The sequence below is a fragment of the Pongo abelii genome, chromosome 7 (genome assembly GCF_028885655.2).
Source record: "Pongo abelii isolate AG06213 chromosome 7, NHGRI_mPonAbe1-v2.0_pri, whole genome shotgun sequence".
Classification (NCBI taxonomy): Eukaryota; Metazoa; Chordata; class Mammalia; order Primates; family Hominidae; genus Pongo; species Pongo abelii.
In genome coordinates this window covers 20618376-20635766 of record NC_071992.2, presented here as the reverse complement: position 1 = coordinate 20635766, position 17391 = coordinate 20618376, and the positions used below count along the sequence as shown (strand labels likewise).

Sequence of the window (17391 nt, the reverse complement as noted above, 5' to 3'; positions counted from 1 at the left end):
TGATCCTCACAGTAACCCTGTAAGGCAGGTGTTCTCATCCTTAGCATTTACAGATGAGGAAACTAAGGCTGAGAAAGGTGACATAATTTGGAGCTGAGACCTGAACTTTGGTCTGCTTGAACCTCCAAATTTATCATTTCTTTTCTCTTTGCCATGTTGCCCTCCTTTGAACTGTATAAGGGTAGTGGAATGTTTACTGTGAAAGGTACTCTAGGACTGAAGACAGATACATCTGGTTAATTCTAACTTTGTATCTAAGTATCTTTATGTCTTTGCAAAATTTACTTAGCCTGGTTCTCACTTTTAAAAAGTTATTTATTTTTTAGAGACAGGGTCATGTTCTGTCACCCAGGCTAGAGTGCAGTGGCATGATCATATCTGATTGTAGCCTCAAAGTCCTGGGCTCACATGCTCTTCCACCTCAGCCTCTCAGGTAGCCAGAAGTACAGACATGTGTTGATATGCCTGGAAATTTGTTTTATTTAGACAAGGTCTCACTGTGTTGTCCAGGCTGGTCTCGAACTCCTAGGCTTGAGCAGTCCTCCCGCCTCAGCCACCCAAAGTGCAGGGATTACAGGCTTGAGCTACCATGCCTGACCTCACTTTTTCTCCACTAAGTTTGTAGTGCTTTCTAGGCCGCCTTGTCAGAGTATTAGGAAACATTTGTGAACATGGAATGGGTGTGTGTGTGTGTGTGTGTGTGTGTTTAAGATAAAGCACCATGTGTAATTGTAAGGAGAGAGAGGAGGTATGGTGTCCTCATTTTCCCAAAAACTTAGGCAAGTTTTAAATGGTATCAATGAGAGTTACTTCTGCAAGTATTTTGGTTGCTATGGAGTGACTGGCATGTGACAATACTGTGTGACAAGGTGTAGAAACATCATCTTTTGGGTGACTTGGAGCTGGTGACATTGCAGAATTCAATGATAAGTTGTGGAATTCAGGATCTCTTGTGGCAGGACCCAGAAGCCGGTTTGATCATCAACAGGACAGGACTTTTCATACCTCTAATGAATAAAGGGGAGGGGGGAATTCACACCTTTGCTGTTATTGCCACTTGACTTGTAGTTTGTTCTTATTTTGAATGGCTAGGGTAAAGATCTTTTAACTGATTTAAAGGATGTTTAGTTTTTATTTTATCAGCCCTAAATAGGAATTCCTATCAGCCCAATGATAGGAATTCAGAATGTAAAACTTAGACTGTCTAGATGACTTGACTGTAGTTGAAGGAGAAATTTTAAAGCGAACATGAAGAATGGTGCCAAAGTGCATTCTGTTTTCTACATACTCCGAAGAAAGGATTGTATCCTCTGAGGGGAAGTTCCAGACTGGCAGGTCTGTTTTGGCTTCAGGTATGCTTTTCTAGTTATTGAAGTGATAAGGTTTTTTTTTTATTTTTTTTTTTTTATTTTTTTATTTTTTTTTTCCTGTCTCTCCATTCTCTCTTTTCCTCCTTCTTTATAAAACCAGATTAATATTATCTATTATATGCTTTAGAAATAAAATTAAAGAATGGAGCTTAAATTGAAACTTCAAGAGCTGATTGATTGGATCTGCTTGCCATTTTTGGAGTGAGCACATGTGCTGGATGGGAGTGAGGTAGTGCCGGGACCTAGGAGAAGCCCAGTTAAGCAAATATTCTTGTGCTGTAAACTTTAAAATACCTGAACCTGGTCATCTGACATGTGTTTTTTTATTTGAGAAGATGAGATGTACATGGGGTTAATATACTAGGGAGGTCAGCATATTACTTTTCCGTGATGAATTTCATTCTGAAATGTCAGTGTTCTCTGAAAGTCATAAAACGTGAGTGCAAACTGTTTTCTGAGTTCATCTCTGATATGCTGCTGCTTCTAGCAGATAGTCGGGAATTGCTTGGTGGTTCATACTGATAGCTTATGTCATTTAGGTCAGGAGGCAGAGACTGTCACTAGGGAGATATTGGCGTAGGAGGGACAGTTTGACACAGGACATCACAGCCAGGTCACAGACTCTTGCCATTTTAAGAGTTGAATTTGAGGATGATTCTACTTTATTCTTGCACCAGGTGGAGTACTGCTCTTAAGAGTGTGTTTGTCCAGCTCAGGGGGTGGTGAAGGGGTACTTGGAACACACTCCAGGGGATGGACTGTGCTACTACTAAAGGAACAACCCAGGTTGGTTCCGCTATCAAGTGATGCCTGAATGATGTCCTTTGGAGCACTGGACGGGACACAGGACAGACTTTATTTAGGGCTATGCATCATACTTATTCTTAGGATATTTCTTTGTAGCATGTACAAGACCTTTCCATGGCCCCTTCTCAACCAAAGTTTCTGTGGTAGAAAAAAACCTTATTGTGTAAATCTAACAGCTTCGCAAAACTTGGAATGCCTGTTTCACAAAGAGTGTGTTGCATGTAGAAAAGATAGAAAGTAAATAGGAAGTAAACAAAAAATTATCAAGGTGGTGAAACAAAGAAAATTTTTTTTTTTTCTGAAGGACTTTTACATCTTTATTGTCTTTACTAAGGGTACTAAGGTGCATTGTGACTCCGCAGTCGGGGGCTTAGAAGTTAAAGAACTCGATTACTTGCCAGTCTTATTTTTTCTTAGGATGGAGGTTGCCCTCTAAGCAACCCTTTGTGTGTGTGTGTGTGTGTGTGTGTGTGTGTGTGTGTGTGTGTGTGTGTGTGTGTGTGTGTGCATGTCGGCATTCCCTTCTCAAAATAAAACACTTGAAGTGAGAGGCTAGATTATGACTCAAAATCAAAATTATTATTTGAAGCCATGGGTATAGAAGTTTAAGAGCTACCTGGAATTGGAGCTTTGTTATTGTAGTGTGTGTGTGTGTGTGTGTGTGTGTGTGTGTGTGTGTGTGTTGTGGGGGTCAAAATTTTGGGCTCAAAATGACATGGCTATTTAATATTATCTGCAGCAGTGTTTGAATTAGCTGGAATATTGTTCATTTCCATAGAAACTGGTCACAAATGAGAAACAATATTATTCAATTTTGTTAGGAAAAACTCAAGAGCTTTTAATTTTGTTAGGCCTTGATTATAAATACTGGTCTTAACTAATTCATGCAAATTTCATCCAACCTGTAATTCTTTTTCATGAGGAATAGTTACCTATAATCTCAAGGTGCAGCTTTTTAGAACTTGGTATTATGTTTTTTTGGAAAATGGAGAAGTAAAATTCTAATAATAATCTCAAATGTATTCTTAGTCACTAATAATAGCAGTGCTTACAAAATATCGTTCTCATTTAGCTACACTGAAAAATAGCATTTTAAAAGGAGTTGAATAGAGAGAATTTCTGTAATTTTTTGAATGGTCTTGTTTGAGGAATTGGCCATAAACCTTTAGAATTAAATGTCAAAAAAAAAAAAAAAAAGAATTTCAAAATACCTTGTTTTGCCCAAAACAGAAGGAATTTATATGCCGTCATTGTTTGAATGTCATGACCTATAAATGAAAATCAACAGAATAAAATCTTGTTTTTAAACATTAAACGTTAGGCTGGGTGCAGTGGCTTCGCACCTTTTATAATCTCAGCATTCGGGGAGGCCGGGGTGGGAGAATTACTTAAGTCCAGGAGTTCAAGACTAGCTTGGGCAACATCATGAGCCCCCATCTCTACAAACATTTTAAAAATTAGCTGGGTATTGTGATTCACGCCTGTGGTCCCAGTTACTCAGGAGGCTGAAGAGGGAGGATTGCCTGTGCCCAGGAGGCTGAGGCTGCAGTTCCACCACTGCACTCCAGCCTGGGTGATAGAGCAAGATGCTGTCTCAAAAGAGAAAAGAAAACCAAAATTAAATGTTACTGAGTTTTAAGGCAACTGCATACAGCCAGACCGTTGTATTTGAGGGTTCCACATTGGCAGATTCCACCAACTGGAGATGGAAAATAGATTAAAAAAAAAAAATGGTTGCATCTATACTGAGTATGTTCATATTTTTTTCTTGTCATTATTCCCCAAATAAAGTATAACAACTATCAACATAGCATTTACATTGTCTAGGTATTAAAAGTAGCCTAGAGATGACTTAAGGTATACAGGAGAGTGTACATAGGTTATATTTAAATACTAAGTGCCAGTTTATATCAGGGACTTGAACATCCATGGATTTTGGTATTTTGTAGGGGAGTGTTCTAGAACCAGTACCCCACAGATACCAAGGGATGACAGTACTAGTGAAAACAAACAACATAGAATTTTTTGAATCTAAGATACTATTGATTGGGAGATAAGGCAATATCTTAATTTATTATATTTTATATTTTACGTATTTAAAAGTATATTTTCATGTATTTTCTGCTACTGCAAGAAAAGAATATGCCATTTCACTTGGAGAAAATGAAAGTATTAAATACAGAACCAAAAAAAAAAAAAAAGGCGGGGGGAAATGCCAGCAATTAACTATGGTACAATGCTTTCTCTTGGAGTTTCTAATAATTCTTAAACTTACAGATTTTTACATAAAAATGACTTTGGCATATTCTCAATGCTTGTCTGCATAAATAATACTTTTGTCTCAGTACCTTTTATAGCATCTTTTTGAAGACACTGTAAACATCAGTTAAATCAAGATTAAACCAACAGTATAATTTTGCATTGTGCACAGGTAATAAACATCTGACAGCCACCTGACTGCCAGGGTTCACACTGGTTGATGCATAAGAAAACTGTTTTGGCCGGGCATGGTGGCTTATGCCTGTAATCCCAGCACTTTGGGAGGCCGAGGCTGGCAGATCATGAGGTCAGGAGATTGAGACCATCCTGGCCAACATGGTGAAACTCCATCTCTACTAAAAAGACAAAAATTAGCTGGGCATGTTGGCGGGCACCTGTAGTCCTAGCTACTCAGGAGGCTGAGGCCGGAGAATCACCTGAACCATGGAGGTGGAGGTTGCAGTGAGCCAAGATTGTGCCACTGCACTCTAGCCTGGGTGACAGAGTGAGACTCCATCTCAAAAAAAAAAAACAAAAAAAACAAAAAAACAAAAAACACCATTCCAATTTTAAAGACTTTGAAATATTAAAAAAAATGTGTGTAGGAACTAATGAAATATGATATGAATTTGTATTTACATAGTTTTGCCAAAAGCAGCACTTTTGCCTCATCCCTCTGGAGAGTTTCAGGGGAGGAGTTTGGGGAGGAGTTTTTTTGTTTCTATTGAGTAGAATTTCTGGCTCCTTCTGGCCTCATCCCCTCCATTCATAGGAAGGCTCATGATCTGGTTCTGAAGGATTCTTTTTGGTGCTTCAAGCTGGTTTGTGCTGCCTCTCACTTTATCCTCTCCTTTAGACTCTGTCTTTTTTAGTTTGCTTGAAAAATACTTGTTAAAGTATTTGTTGACCAAACCTACCCTCTGGAAAGCCCAGCTTTGTCAACAGCTGTTTACCTTGTCATCTCTACTCTAGACAATGGTGCAGTGGACAAAAAGTGTTGGATATGGAGTCAGGGGTTCTGTCTCTGGGCACCAGTTGTTTTCATATGAACAATCGTTAGGTGGTCTATTGCTGGTAAGTTCTGTAGCTTGCTTTCTTCCTTTCTTTTCTTTTCTTTTTTTTTTTTTTTTTTTTTGAGACAGCGTCTCACTCTGTCTCCCAGGCTGGAATGCAGTGGCGTGATCTCAGCTCACTGCAGCTTGCTTTCTTAAGTCCTTGTGGCCTAGAGGTAGATGCTTGTCCAGCTTACCCCACAATTCCCTTGGACCATTTCAAGGGTCTCTGATGTAACAGGCAGACAAGCCCTGAATTGTGCTTGTTTACCTGTGAGCCCTGGCAGGGATGCCTTTTCCCCCCAACCCCCCTGCTCCCGTTCATCTGTCTGAGGGGATTCCTGTTTAAATTTACTCTAACAATCTGCTAGGAGGTTCTGACTGTCACTAATATAAGATTATAAATGTAAAGTCCTTGTCACATTTTAGAAAGCCAGAAAATGCAATGTTTTTCTTCCCATCTGATTTTAAAGACTATTCATTCTTTCTTTCCTTTTTGGGGGGAGGGGGACAGGGGAAACGAGAGGACATTATTCACTAAATTTGTTGTCTACTGGGTCTCTTTAATTCTCAGCTTATTTGCAGAGCAGATTGTCCTGTCTTGTGCCCAATAACTGAATCTGTTCCAGCTTATGTCACTAAACTCTTTTTACTTCAAAATGCCGTGATTTCAGTCTTAAAATACCAAACACTTTGAGATCGAGTTAGATGGCAGATAACATCTAATTCACATTAAAGAACACAGTGCTCACCCTCTACACCTTACAGGTAGTTTGGTTTTAGGAGGCACTAGTGTGAAATCAAAGGGCAAAGTAAGATCTTATATAGCTCCCTAAAAAAAAAAGTAGCTCGCTACTTTAAAATATAATAAATGAAGAGAAGGAAAAACTAGTTTAAAAGTAATACCTAGGCACATGCAAAGCTTAGAAACTGACAACGATACTTGTCTTTCAAAAAGCTAACGTAGGCTGGACGCGGTGGCTCACGTCTGTAATCCGAGCACTTTGGGAGGCCAAGGCGGGTGGATCACCAGAAGTCGGGAGTTCGAGACCAGCCTGGCCAACATGGCAAAACCCCTTCTCTACTAAAAATAAAAAAAAATAGCCAAGTGTGGTGGCAGGTGCCTGTAGTCTCAGCTGCTAGGGAGGCTGAGGTGGGAGAATCGCTTGAACCCGGGAGGCGGAGGTTGCAGTGAGCTGAGATCATGCCACTGCACTCCAGCCTGGGCAACAGACTGAGACTCAGTCTCAAAAAAACCAAAACCAAAAACAAAAAACCTAATGCATGTAATCTATTTAGTAATCATTGTTTTAGTTTTATTAGGTTAGATATTAAGAGCTGAAGTCCTTCCCCTCTTCACCGCTGCATACTGTCCACTTTGCCACTGCATTCTGTCCCCTTTGCTTTTGCCACTTTTTCACGTTGCTCCCCATTTGGCAACGATAAGGGATAAGCATTAAAAGATCTGCAGCCTAGAGAGAGCTCATTGGCAGATGATTTCCACTGATCAGAGTCTCTAGATTCCATAATAAGGAAATTGCTTACAGTAAAACTCAGAAATTTTCAGCTTTGTATACAGATTCATGAAAGAAAACATTTGAATTACTGCTTTTGGGCATCTTCCACTCAAGTTGATAGCTGCATTGAGATGAGTACACAGTTGTTTGACTTTTCCTTTAAGCTTCTTGCAGTTTGATTTAGGACAGTTGTACTGAGCATATGTTAAATCCTAGCCATTATCCAAGGCGCTGTGATAGAAATTTCATTAAGATAAGGATTCAGCCTTAGAAAAATCACAGACTAGCCCTTGGGGCACAGTGCTGGGGAGAGTATGCTCTGAATCTATGACCTACAGGATGAATTACGCGATTGATAGAGTCTGGACCCTTAGATGATGTGATGGTCGTGGAGAGGTACTGAAGAATTAGAGAGGGAACTGAGAAACAGCTCACGAACTTTGGAAGCTAACATGTGTCTAAAGTATATATATGATACTAATAACCTTTTGTAAATTGTTGTACCTTCTCCGATTGTGGATGTTGGAGAATTGGCAGTTAATTTTGAAGCTTCCGAGTGATTGACTATTTTGAAAATGTAGGTGAATTCAGGCCTTCCTTGGGACCTCTTTAACTCCTCTTCCCCTTGCTCACTCCTCTCCAGCCATGGGGGCTCCTCTGGGCCATATCTTAAACTTACCAAACGCCATCTTGCCCAGGCCTGCATTTGTTTAAAATGATCTGAAGATACCTTGCAAAGCCACATCCTCACTTCCTTCTATTTTGTACTCACGTGGTACTTTGAGTGCTGTGAATAAAATAGCAACCCCTGCTTCCCCTCTTGCATACCTGGCTATATTTATCTGCAAGGCACTAATGAATGTCACTGTCTGAATGTAAACTCCATGAAAGCAAGGACTTTTGTCTTTTGATGCTTTGTTAGACCTAATATTTACCTGGAACAGTGTGTGAGTCGTAACATATTCAGATATTTGTGGGAGGGTGAAAGGTAGGAACGGAGGGAAAACTCTTCATGTATTTTATTGTTTCTCTCTCTTATTAGAAGGTAAAAGTCCACAAGGGCAAGGCTGCACCCCTAGCACTTAGAAATGTGCTGGCACATAGTCAGTGTTTTAATAAATAATTGGAGAGAAAATTTGTGCAGGTTTGGTTGTGTATACTTAATTATGCAGCCATAGTAAACACATATACGGATGTCCTTTAAAAAGTAGAAATGTTTGTTCCTTTATACAACAAAGTTATGCATGCAGTATAACCTGTAGTAATATAGCGTAGAAAGCCACAAAACATATTAGTTAAGATGCTGAATGCACAACTGCAACCGCCTGTGCTGAGCCCCAGTCCCAGCTTTACCTCCTACTGGCAGATGGTCATGGCAAAGTTATTTAACTGCACCATACCTCAGTTTCCTTTTTTGTAAAATGGGAATGATGGAAGTACCTATCTTAGGGTCAAGGGCATTAAGCGAGTTAATATAAAGTGCTTAAAATAGTGTATGAAACAGAGTACACATTCTGGAATTCTTAATAAAAATATGTTAAGACAAAATATTTATTGATATTATTACTAATTCATTCATATTGGGTACTAAAGAGTAGAAAAGTCCCCTGTTAATCCCATAGCCCAGATGAAGATGACCCTTTGGATCTGTCTCCAGAGGAGCTGGAATATTTTAAAGAGATGAAAGCAGGAAGTGACAGAGATAGGATTTTATTTCCTAAGGGGAGAGTCTTACTGCTTGTATTCTTGCCAGGGTGCTAATTCTTTTCTCTTTTTTAAAATTGCACACAAAATTAAGTGAATCCAAGAAACCTTCCCTATATCGCATGGAGCAGCTTTCAGTGTAGTTGTAGTAGGTAGCACTTAGGAGAAACACAGTGTAGAGAGGATATGTTGTTAGGCTGCTGTTGTAGAAACTGCCTGTAGCGTGCATGAAAAGAAAGTAGAAGTTATGTGCAAGGTGAGACTGTACGGCCATGTCGTCAGTGGATGTGTCAGCAGGAGAGGGACACTGCAGAACAGATACGCAGTTCCAAACACGCCAAAGAGAAACACAGCAACGCCTGTGCTATAGGACACTGGAAAAGGTGTCGTCGTAAGAATTTGAAGAAAGGGGCTAGACGCAGTGGCTCCCTCTTATAATCCCAGCACTTGGGGAGGCCAAGGTGGACGGATCACTTGAGCCCAGGAGTTCGAGACCAGCCTGGCCAACATGGTGAAACCCCATCTCTACTAAAAATACAAAAAAATTAGCCAGTCATGGTGGCTTACACCTGTGATCCCAGCTACTCGGGAGTCTGAGGCAGGAGGATCACTTGAACCCTGGAGGTGGAGATTGCAGTGAGCCGAAATCACGCCACTACACTCCAGCCTGGGCAACAGAGCGAGACTCTATCCCCCACACCTCCAACTCCGCAAAAAAGAGAATTTGAAGAAAGGGCAGAATGTACCAATAGAGATGGTAAAATTTGGACATTATATAATCATAGAAAATAATTGTTCAGCCTCTTGTATCCCAGAAGATGGAAGAGTTAGAAGAGAAAAGGGAGTGGGAGCAATGGGAGGCCAGAACTTCTGTAATATTCTCTGGCTAGATTGTAGCATTTATTACCTAATCAAGAAAGGAGAGTATTTGATCAAACTAAATTCGTATTTATAAGTGTATTTTACCTGTGCAGTAGACAGGAAGTGAGTATTCTAAGGACTGGTGGTGGTGTGGGTACCCAGCTCTTTAACATAAACACTAAACAAACTGTTTAAGATACGAAAATTGTAGTTCTTATCCACATAAGGAGTGTCTACTTTGTATCTATTGCCAGTTAAGTTAGTCAAAGGTCCTGCATTCCTTCTCTGGCCAGTCCCGGACCACCTTCTGCCAGCTCCTTCGTGCCGCCTTTTGCTCCCCAGCTTCTGATGTCCAGTGTATATACACTGATACTAATTCAACCTGACAAAAATGAAGACAGAAGAGAATGTCCAATGGCATCTTAAGAAGACTCCAGAAAAATGAGTTGGTCAGACTGTGAGTCACTCTTCCTGTCTTGTCCACGGAATTGGGGCTTACTGATCCTACTTTGCCCAAAGAAGCTTCTATGCAAATAATGAGCATATACATTTGTTTGCATCTAAATGTATTTCTATTTCTAAAGCTGGATATCCAGTAAGAGTTTCTTTGCAAATTGTTCGTTTGAAATGATTATGGGATGGGTTTATTAACATTGACTTGATAATATTGCACATATTACATTCTCATGTGAGAGCTATCCCACAAGAGCAGCAACTTAGTATAGGAAAAAATAAATAAATAAAACAACTAAACCAACAAAAAGTGAAAACCCGCATCATGCCCCTAGAAACGTTTGAACCCCTACATGGGTGAAAAATACAGTTGTTATGTTGGAAGCCGGTGCCTCAGGAGCAAATGCAGACTCCCCGACTGACAGTGAGTTTGGGTCAGTTTCCATGGGACTGCCTTGCACGTGGGTGCCCTCTTCTGGAATAGTGAAGGCAAGACTGAGAAAAAGGAGTGAGACTTGGAAGGTATCTGGCGCGTGGGGCTGGGGGCAGAATCTTTTTGTGATGCTTACTAAAATTTTTTATTGGTGAAGACTGAATTTTGTCTTCTGTGCTGAACAGAGAAATAGCTGTTAGGAGTTTTAATAATTGGGTTTTGTGTGCCTCCTTTATGAAGAGTCTTAAATCATAAGAGGCTGTCCCTTCCAGGGAATGTATTCTATGTAAGTGTTGAAAACAGATTCATTTGAGGCATTTGTCCGAAGTATTCCTACTGAGCGCTAATTAACATTTGTATGGAGATTTATATTTAATGAAGTGCTGTCATGTATTATCTCATGTCATCATAACCTTAATGATGCTGGTGGTGACGAAGATGGATCTGGTGATAGGAGCAGACGTTTTTTGTTTACCATATGCCAGACATCTTAACATGCCAAGCATCATACATGGATCTTCTCATCTGATCTTCACAACAGCTTGTGAATATGATACTATTATCTGTTTTATAGCTAAAAACCTTAAGGCTTACAGACAATGATGACCTTACCTACCTAAGGTCCCAGAACGGGTGACCACTGGAGCCAGTGTTTGAACTTGGGTGGTCTAACTGGAGTTCTCCAGCAGATGATTGCTTTTGGCATCTTCTAAATTAATAATCATTACTTGCTGGCAAACTGAACACTCACAGGTAGAATTTCCTTAATAAATGAAGGGAGACCCCCGAATTCTTCTGCTGTAGTAGAATTCAGATGAATACACTGCTGCTAGACATATTTCTTTGGCACACTTTGGTGTTCTTTGGTCATATTGAGTGCTCTAGCCTCTCCCAGGTGATTCCCTCCACCAACATAAGGGTGACTAGTTCACCTCTACTGAATTCTTGCAGATAGGGGATGGTTGCCATTGCTTCCAGACAGCTCTGCCTGGTTAACCTGTGGGTGCCTTGTACCTATCGTTTCTTTGAACCAAACTCCTGGTCTTCCACGAGTGCTTGTTTCTTTCCACGTGCACGCACTGTTACCCATTCCCTCTTCTTCCTCTTGTGTTCATTGTCTTGTTTGGTGGCGTCACCTTCCACCAGCTTTTAAGTCAGGATTAGCCTTGTACCCACGCTCGGAACATAGCTCCATGCACATCTCAAGCCACTCATCCCGTTCTTCCATTTTACCTTCTAAATAGCTTTCAAAGCAGGCTTTTCCTTCATATTCACACAGGCATGCAATTTAGTTTCTCATCTCTCGACCGTACTGTTCTGATACCTTTTGTAGCTGGTTTTTCTGTCTTCAATTTTGTGGCCCTGCAGTTTTCCCTCCACACCGCAAGCAAAACTGATCTTACCAAAACCCAAGTCTGATTGTTATTCCCCTCTTTAGACCTATAGTGACTTCCCATGTGTTAGAGGGGTAACTCAAAGCTCTGACAGTGCGTCAAGATCACCTTGGTCCTTAAACAGAAGAATGCCAGGGCCCACCGCAGGCCAGCGACTGAGAATTCCCTGCAGTGCGCCCTGGCACGTGTCTTTCCTGAAATCTCCACGTGTCCTCACATCCTACTTGGATAGCTAATGGACATCTCAAGGTGAACACATCAAAAATGGAACTTCTTTTTCTCACAACGTGTGTTAACTTTGGTCTTTCATGTCTTGGTCGATGGCAACCCCACCCTTGAAGTTGCTCAGGCCTAAAACTTAACTACTATTCTCTCAGCCCTCCCAAAGGACCAGTCGGCGGGTCCTCCGGGACCTACAGCCCCTGCTGCCACCCAAGCCAGCTCCTCCCTGGCATGTGCGGTACCCCCTGATTGGTCATCCTGCTTGCGCTCCTCCAGTCTATTTTCAAAGCAATACTTAAAGTGACCCTTTAAAAATATAAATTAATCTTAGATCTTCACTCAGAACCCTTCAATATTAACCATTTCACTCAGTGTAAAAACCAGTCTCCATAGTGGCCCCCAAGGCCTTTGAACCACAAAGTCACTCTCCAACTCTGCAGAGGTGTCCTGGGGCATTGCAGTGAGCTCACAGGTGTTTCTTAGGATATCTAAATTGTCAAGGGAAACACAGCTCTTCTCATCATCTGTCAAACACAGTGTGAACGACTAGTTCAGTGTCATCATCAGATTGTGCTATATTCCTTTTGACATCATAGCTTTGAGCTGGATTTTCACCAGTTGTTGTGATAAAAATTAAGTGCTATGAGAAAATGGATGAGTGGTAGTGTTCAGTCTGATCTGAGATTTAGGAAGTCATATGGCCCAGAGGCACACACATCCACTAGTAAGCAATCGTTATTTAATAATAAAAATAATTTTTCATTCAATATATATGTATTGTTTTTTCAAATGACTGTAAATTGTTGGGTCCAAACTTAATAAGCATTTATACACTATTATTCTGTTACTAAATGGAATATATTTCCTTTGGCCTTGGAGTGTCTTAAAAAACTTACACATTAAAGATTGAATTGAGAAAATGTGGGAACCTCCATCCCACAAGCCCATTTGCTCTCTGGGTATTCTCCGTTCACTGCCTCTGCCCCAGCCATGCTGGTTTTCTTGCTTGCTCTCACACATCTAACATGCGCCAGCCTCTGGGCCTTCTGTGGGCCTGGAACTCTGTTATTTTATCATATTTGCAAGGCTCATCTCCTTTACGCCCTTCCTCAAATGTTGCCTTCTCCATGAGGCCTCCCGTGACCACTTTGTAGAAAAATGTTTCCACCCTCATCCCCAAATTAGGGTTCCTCTTCTCTCTTTGCTCTATTTTTTTCCAGAGCAAACGTCACCTTCTAATATATAGAATTTACTGATTTATTAAATTCTTTATTTTTAGCTCCCCTCCCCACCCAGGGTAGAAGTTTTAAATTCTGTTTTGCTTACTGTAGTCTACCAAGCACCTAAAATATCTGGCACAGTATAGGGAATTAAATACGTATTCATTGAATCATTGAAGACAGACATACCAGAAGATGACTGGCAGGAGCAAAATGGATTGTAGTAAAGCTTATAAAAGTAGTAAAGCATTGGAGTCTCACTGACCATGTCCAGCTCCTTGCCTCAGTTTTCCCATCTGTAAAATGGGTTATATTTTTGCCTGTTTCATAAGACTGACAATTCAATCCCTAGGAAGAAGCCCAGAGGCTGGCACATACTAAATGCCTAACCATTGTTAACCTATTAGGTTTACGGTACCATGGCGGGTGCTATGGCTGTTCTGAATAACTTATCATTTACGTTTCTTTGAGAATTAGATGATGTGCTCTCTACAATGCCTAGGAAATAAATGCCATAGATAGTGATGGAGTAAATTATTTTCCTTTCCCTTTTCAGAGGCAATTTATGATTTAGGGTTTTACTTATTTTTTGCTGATGGTGTACCTACTTTTTGACTTTTATTTCAGCCCTGAAAGCTGTGCATTTGTACTGGCTCTCTTGTCTGTTGGCTCCAGTCTTCTGTGTTTCCGTGTCATCAGCCTGAAGAATGGCAAAGGGGTCATGTTGTTCCCACTGGTCCTTTTATTCCACTTGCAACTGAAGTCATTTCTTCTCACTCCTTGAAATTCTTCTAATTTGCCATTGCCTAAGTTATGTACAAAATTCAACTCTACTAGGTGGCTGTTATTATTTTCTATGTACAACCCTTGGGGTACACTTTATAAATACAGGGTGATACAGGGAGCTTTGGCACCTTAACCTAACTTCTTTTTGGTCCTAGTTTTATTACCACAATTACATAAACATTTAAAGAAATTTTAAATTTAAATTCAAAGTATACTATTGCCTGTATGAAATGGGCAATAGTAAACTATTTATTAAAGTTCTGGGAAAAATTGACAGTAAAACAGTATACTATTGAGTATATTGTTTTATACAGGCAATAGTATACTACTGATGTCAGTTTTTTTCCAGAACTTTCCAGGATTAGCTACAGTGAATTGGAAAATTAGTGCCACATACCATTATTGATAGCACAGCGTGGAAGACAGTGGAGGAAGTAGACATGGCAGATGGCTGTGTTCTTGCATTCTCTTAGCAGATGGCTGTTGAGTACCTTCAGCCGCCCCTTGTGTGGAAGATTCGAACTGGAATTCAAGAGTGGTAGGTAGGTGAAAGCAATGAGATTTTAAAAGGTAGTGCTAAGAATTCACAGAATTTGGCGTGGTGGGGCTGGGGGTGATGAGAGTGGCAAAGGGAACAACATACGTAAAAGGCATGGGAGCACAGATTGTATTTGTGTGGTTCAAGCAGGAGGGAAATGGTAGAGGACAGGTTGAAAAAAGAAATTGGAGTCAGCTTGGAAAGGGCCTTAGGAGCCTTAGGACATGCTACAGAATATGGATCTTGTGTCGGATTTGTGTAAAGTGGCTACATTATCACATTTGTGGTGGTAGCATGCAGGTCAAGACAGAAGGATGAAAACACAGAAGAGGGTTTTTGTGTTTTTGTTGTTGTTTTTTTTTTGTATTTAGAGGATGTTAGAGAAGAATCAGTAGATTATAGGCAACAAAGTCTTGATAAAACTGTAGAAAAACAGTAGGAATAAAATCGCAGAAACAAGTGAAAAAATCCAGAAGGATTCTAATTGTGAATAAGCTACCAGTTGGCAATCATGGAACACCATTATTGGAATTCTTTAAATAAAGTTTAGAAAAAAACTTTTCAGGAAGTTTTGCCAGATAAAAGATGCCTAGTTAAACTTGAATTTCAGAAAAACGATGAATAATATTTTTGTATAAGTATGTCCTGTGCAGTATTTGGGACATACTTATACTAGACACTGTTTTTTGATGTGAAATTCAAATTTAATTGGGTACCCTATTTTTATTTGGAAAATCTGCCAATCTTAGTGTGATTCAAAAGGTTGTGAGAAGGCCTGGTGATCAGAGTCAATGATCTGGTCCTTCATTTGATGATGGAGTGTTTTGATGAGAGAATTATTACCATGTTTACTTGGAGGTCAGAAGTAAAGGCCCCAGGGAAGCATTTTCTAGAACACAGGGAGAACCTTTTGGGAAGTCTTTTACACATTTAAGTGACTGGTAGGGATTTATTTATTTGCAACCTTACTAGGCTGTAAAGTTGATTTGATCAAGAAAAATAGGGAAAATAAAACAACTATAGAAAAGAGAAAATCCAAACTACAGAAAGCATCTAATGCTCAGCAGACTAGAGCTGCAATGTCTTGTGTATTCAAGAAAACAAAATGGGGTGTTATCTCCTCCGAGAGGGATCACTGAGTCGGCTTTATCAAGTGTGAACGAGGCTGGGCTCACTGTTTCTTATGCTCTGGATAGACAGTGGCCCTTGTGTTCTGGCTCCTGTTTTTATTAGAACTGCAGAAACATTACAAAAACCCCAACAATGAACACTCGGCTGAGAATGTGAGGTCATAGTAGTGTGACCTCACAGGGAGCCAGGTTCTTGGAAGGCTGTGAGGCTCGGCAGACACTGAACTTGGGAGCTGAAGAATACTGGACGGGGCTTCGGAGAGGAAGGATGGTCCAGGTGCACCCCAGGGGTTGCGATGGGCTCTTCTTGGTGTCTGTATGGTTGCTGGTAAGTTTGTATTGCCATCATATTGTCAAGCTTTCTGATTTAAAAGGAGCAATTTCGGTTCTTGTTCAAATAATCTCCTAAATTGTGAAATGGATAGAATGAAGCCATCTAGGGACAGGGATATTTATCCTTTGTTCTTTATTTTCTCCTTTTACTGAAATCTTTTTGAAGAAGATCCAGAAAGTCTGATGCACATGGATTTTGCAATTATATGGTTTTGGTGAATGTGAGGAAAATTAGGTGAAATCACCTGGACTGGGCAGCATAATAGAAAAGGGGCAAATATGGAGAATGCGTAACATGAGGAATGGAATGATTTTGGATAATAAATTTTTAAAATGTGCACTCATTAGAAAAAACCTCTTGTATTTGAACAAAATTAGGCCAGTACTATATATGTGGTATAATTACATTGTTTGCACAGAATGATTAAATAAATGCCATGAATTTTCCCTGGGAAATGAGCAGTAAGTAGTGGTTTAATTAAGAAGAAAATCCTTTCTTTGACATGAGTTTTTACTACATGATAGGAAAAGCACACATGGAAACACAACTCCAAGGGCTTTGTTTTGTGTTTCGTGTAATTATAAAAAGTACTTGATTGTAATTAACGGAGTTCTTGGAATAAATATTTTACATTTCTGTCACTTGTGTGGGAAAACACAAAGTAACCATGAATTGCCTAAAATAAATTTCTACTGTGAGTTTTCTTATTATAGGTTATACTGTTGATAATGATTATTCAATTTCCTGATGGGATAGATTTCACAAAACTGAATGGTAGTGTTAAGTCTCTTTTTAAAAAAATGTTTACATCATAGACAAGAGGGTCTCACTGTATTGTCCAGGCTGGTCTCAAACTCCTGGGCTAAAGCAGTCCTCCTGCCTTGGCTTCCCAATATGCAGGGATTACAGGTTTGAGCCACCACACCCAGCCATGTAATGTTAAGTCTATAAAGGAAGATGTAGGATGAAAAAATCAGACATTTAAAAATGTATTTTCATGGAGATTTTATCATAATGAAGCAATTTATTTTAGCTGGTAGGCATGTGTGTTGGGAAACTTTTCAAGGTGTTGAGGGTTACCATACATCTTAGTATGTCTGGGTCAGTTCCAGTTAATGCCTGCTGTTCTGCCATTGATATTGACTGTTGTTTGGTATTTGACTTAAAGTTTTAATAAGTGAACTATTACCATTAATAGCTATGGTAAAATAAGCCAGCATGGGTTTGGTAGACCTAACTTCGTATTCCCAGCTTCTCCCATGGTATCATCTGGGAATGTGTGAGTTGACATTTTTACACAGTTGACTCTAA

General features: G+C 40.0%; 1 protein-coding gene across 12 annotated transcripts in view; it reads left to right on the top strand.

Annotated features, from left to right (window-relative positions):
• The window catches only part of PSD3 (pleckstrin and Sec7 domain containing 3), a 727754-nt gene that overhangs the window by 421607 nt on the left and 288756 nt on the right, over positions 1-17391 (top strand). Inside the window, exons 1-2 of one of the 12 annotated variants that reach the window (XM_063726555.1) lie at positions 13925-14620; positions 15850-16074. The exons of 9 other annotated variants lie outside the window; for them this stretch is intronic. In XM_063726555.1, coding sequence (XP_063582625.1) covers positions 16043-16074 — 32 coding nt within the window. In that variant the 5' untranslated portion in view covers positions 13925-14620; positions 15850-16042. Of the gene's footprint in view, positions 1-13924; positions 14621-15849; positions 16075-17391 lie in introns of those variants that run through there. 2 more of the 12 variants (XM_054561286.2, XM_054561285.2) reach the window with 2 other exon arrangements.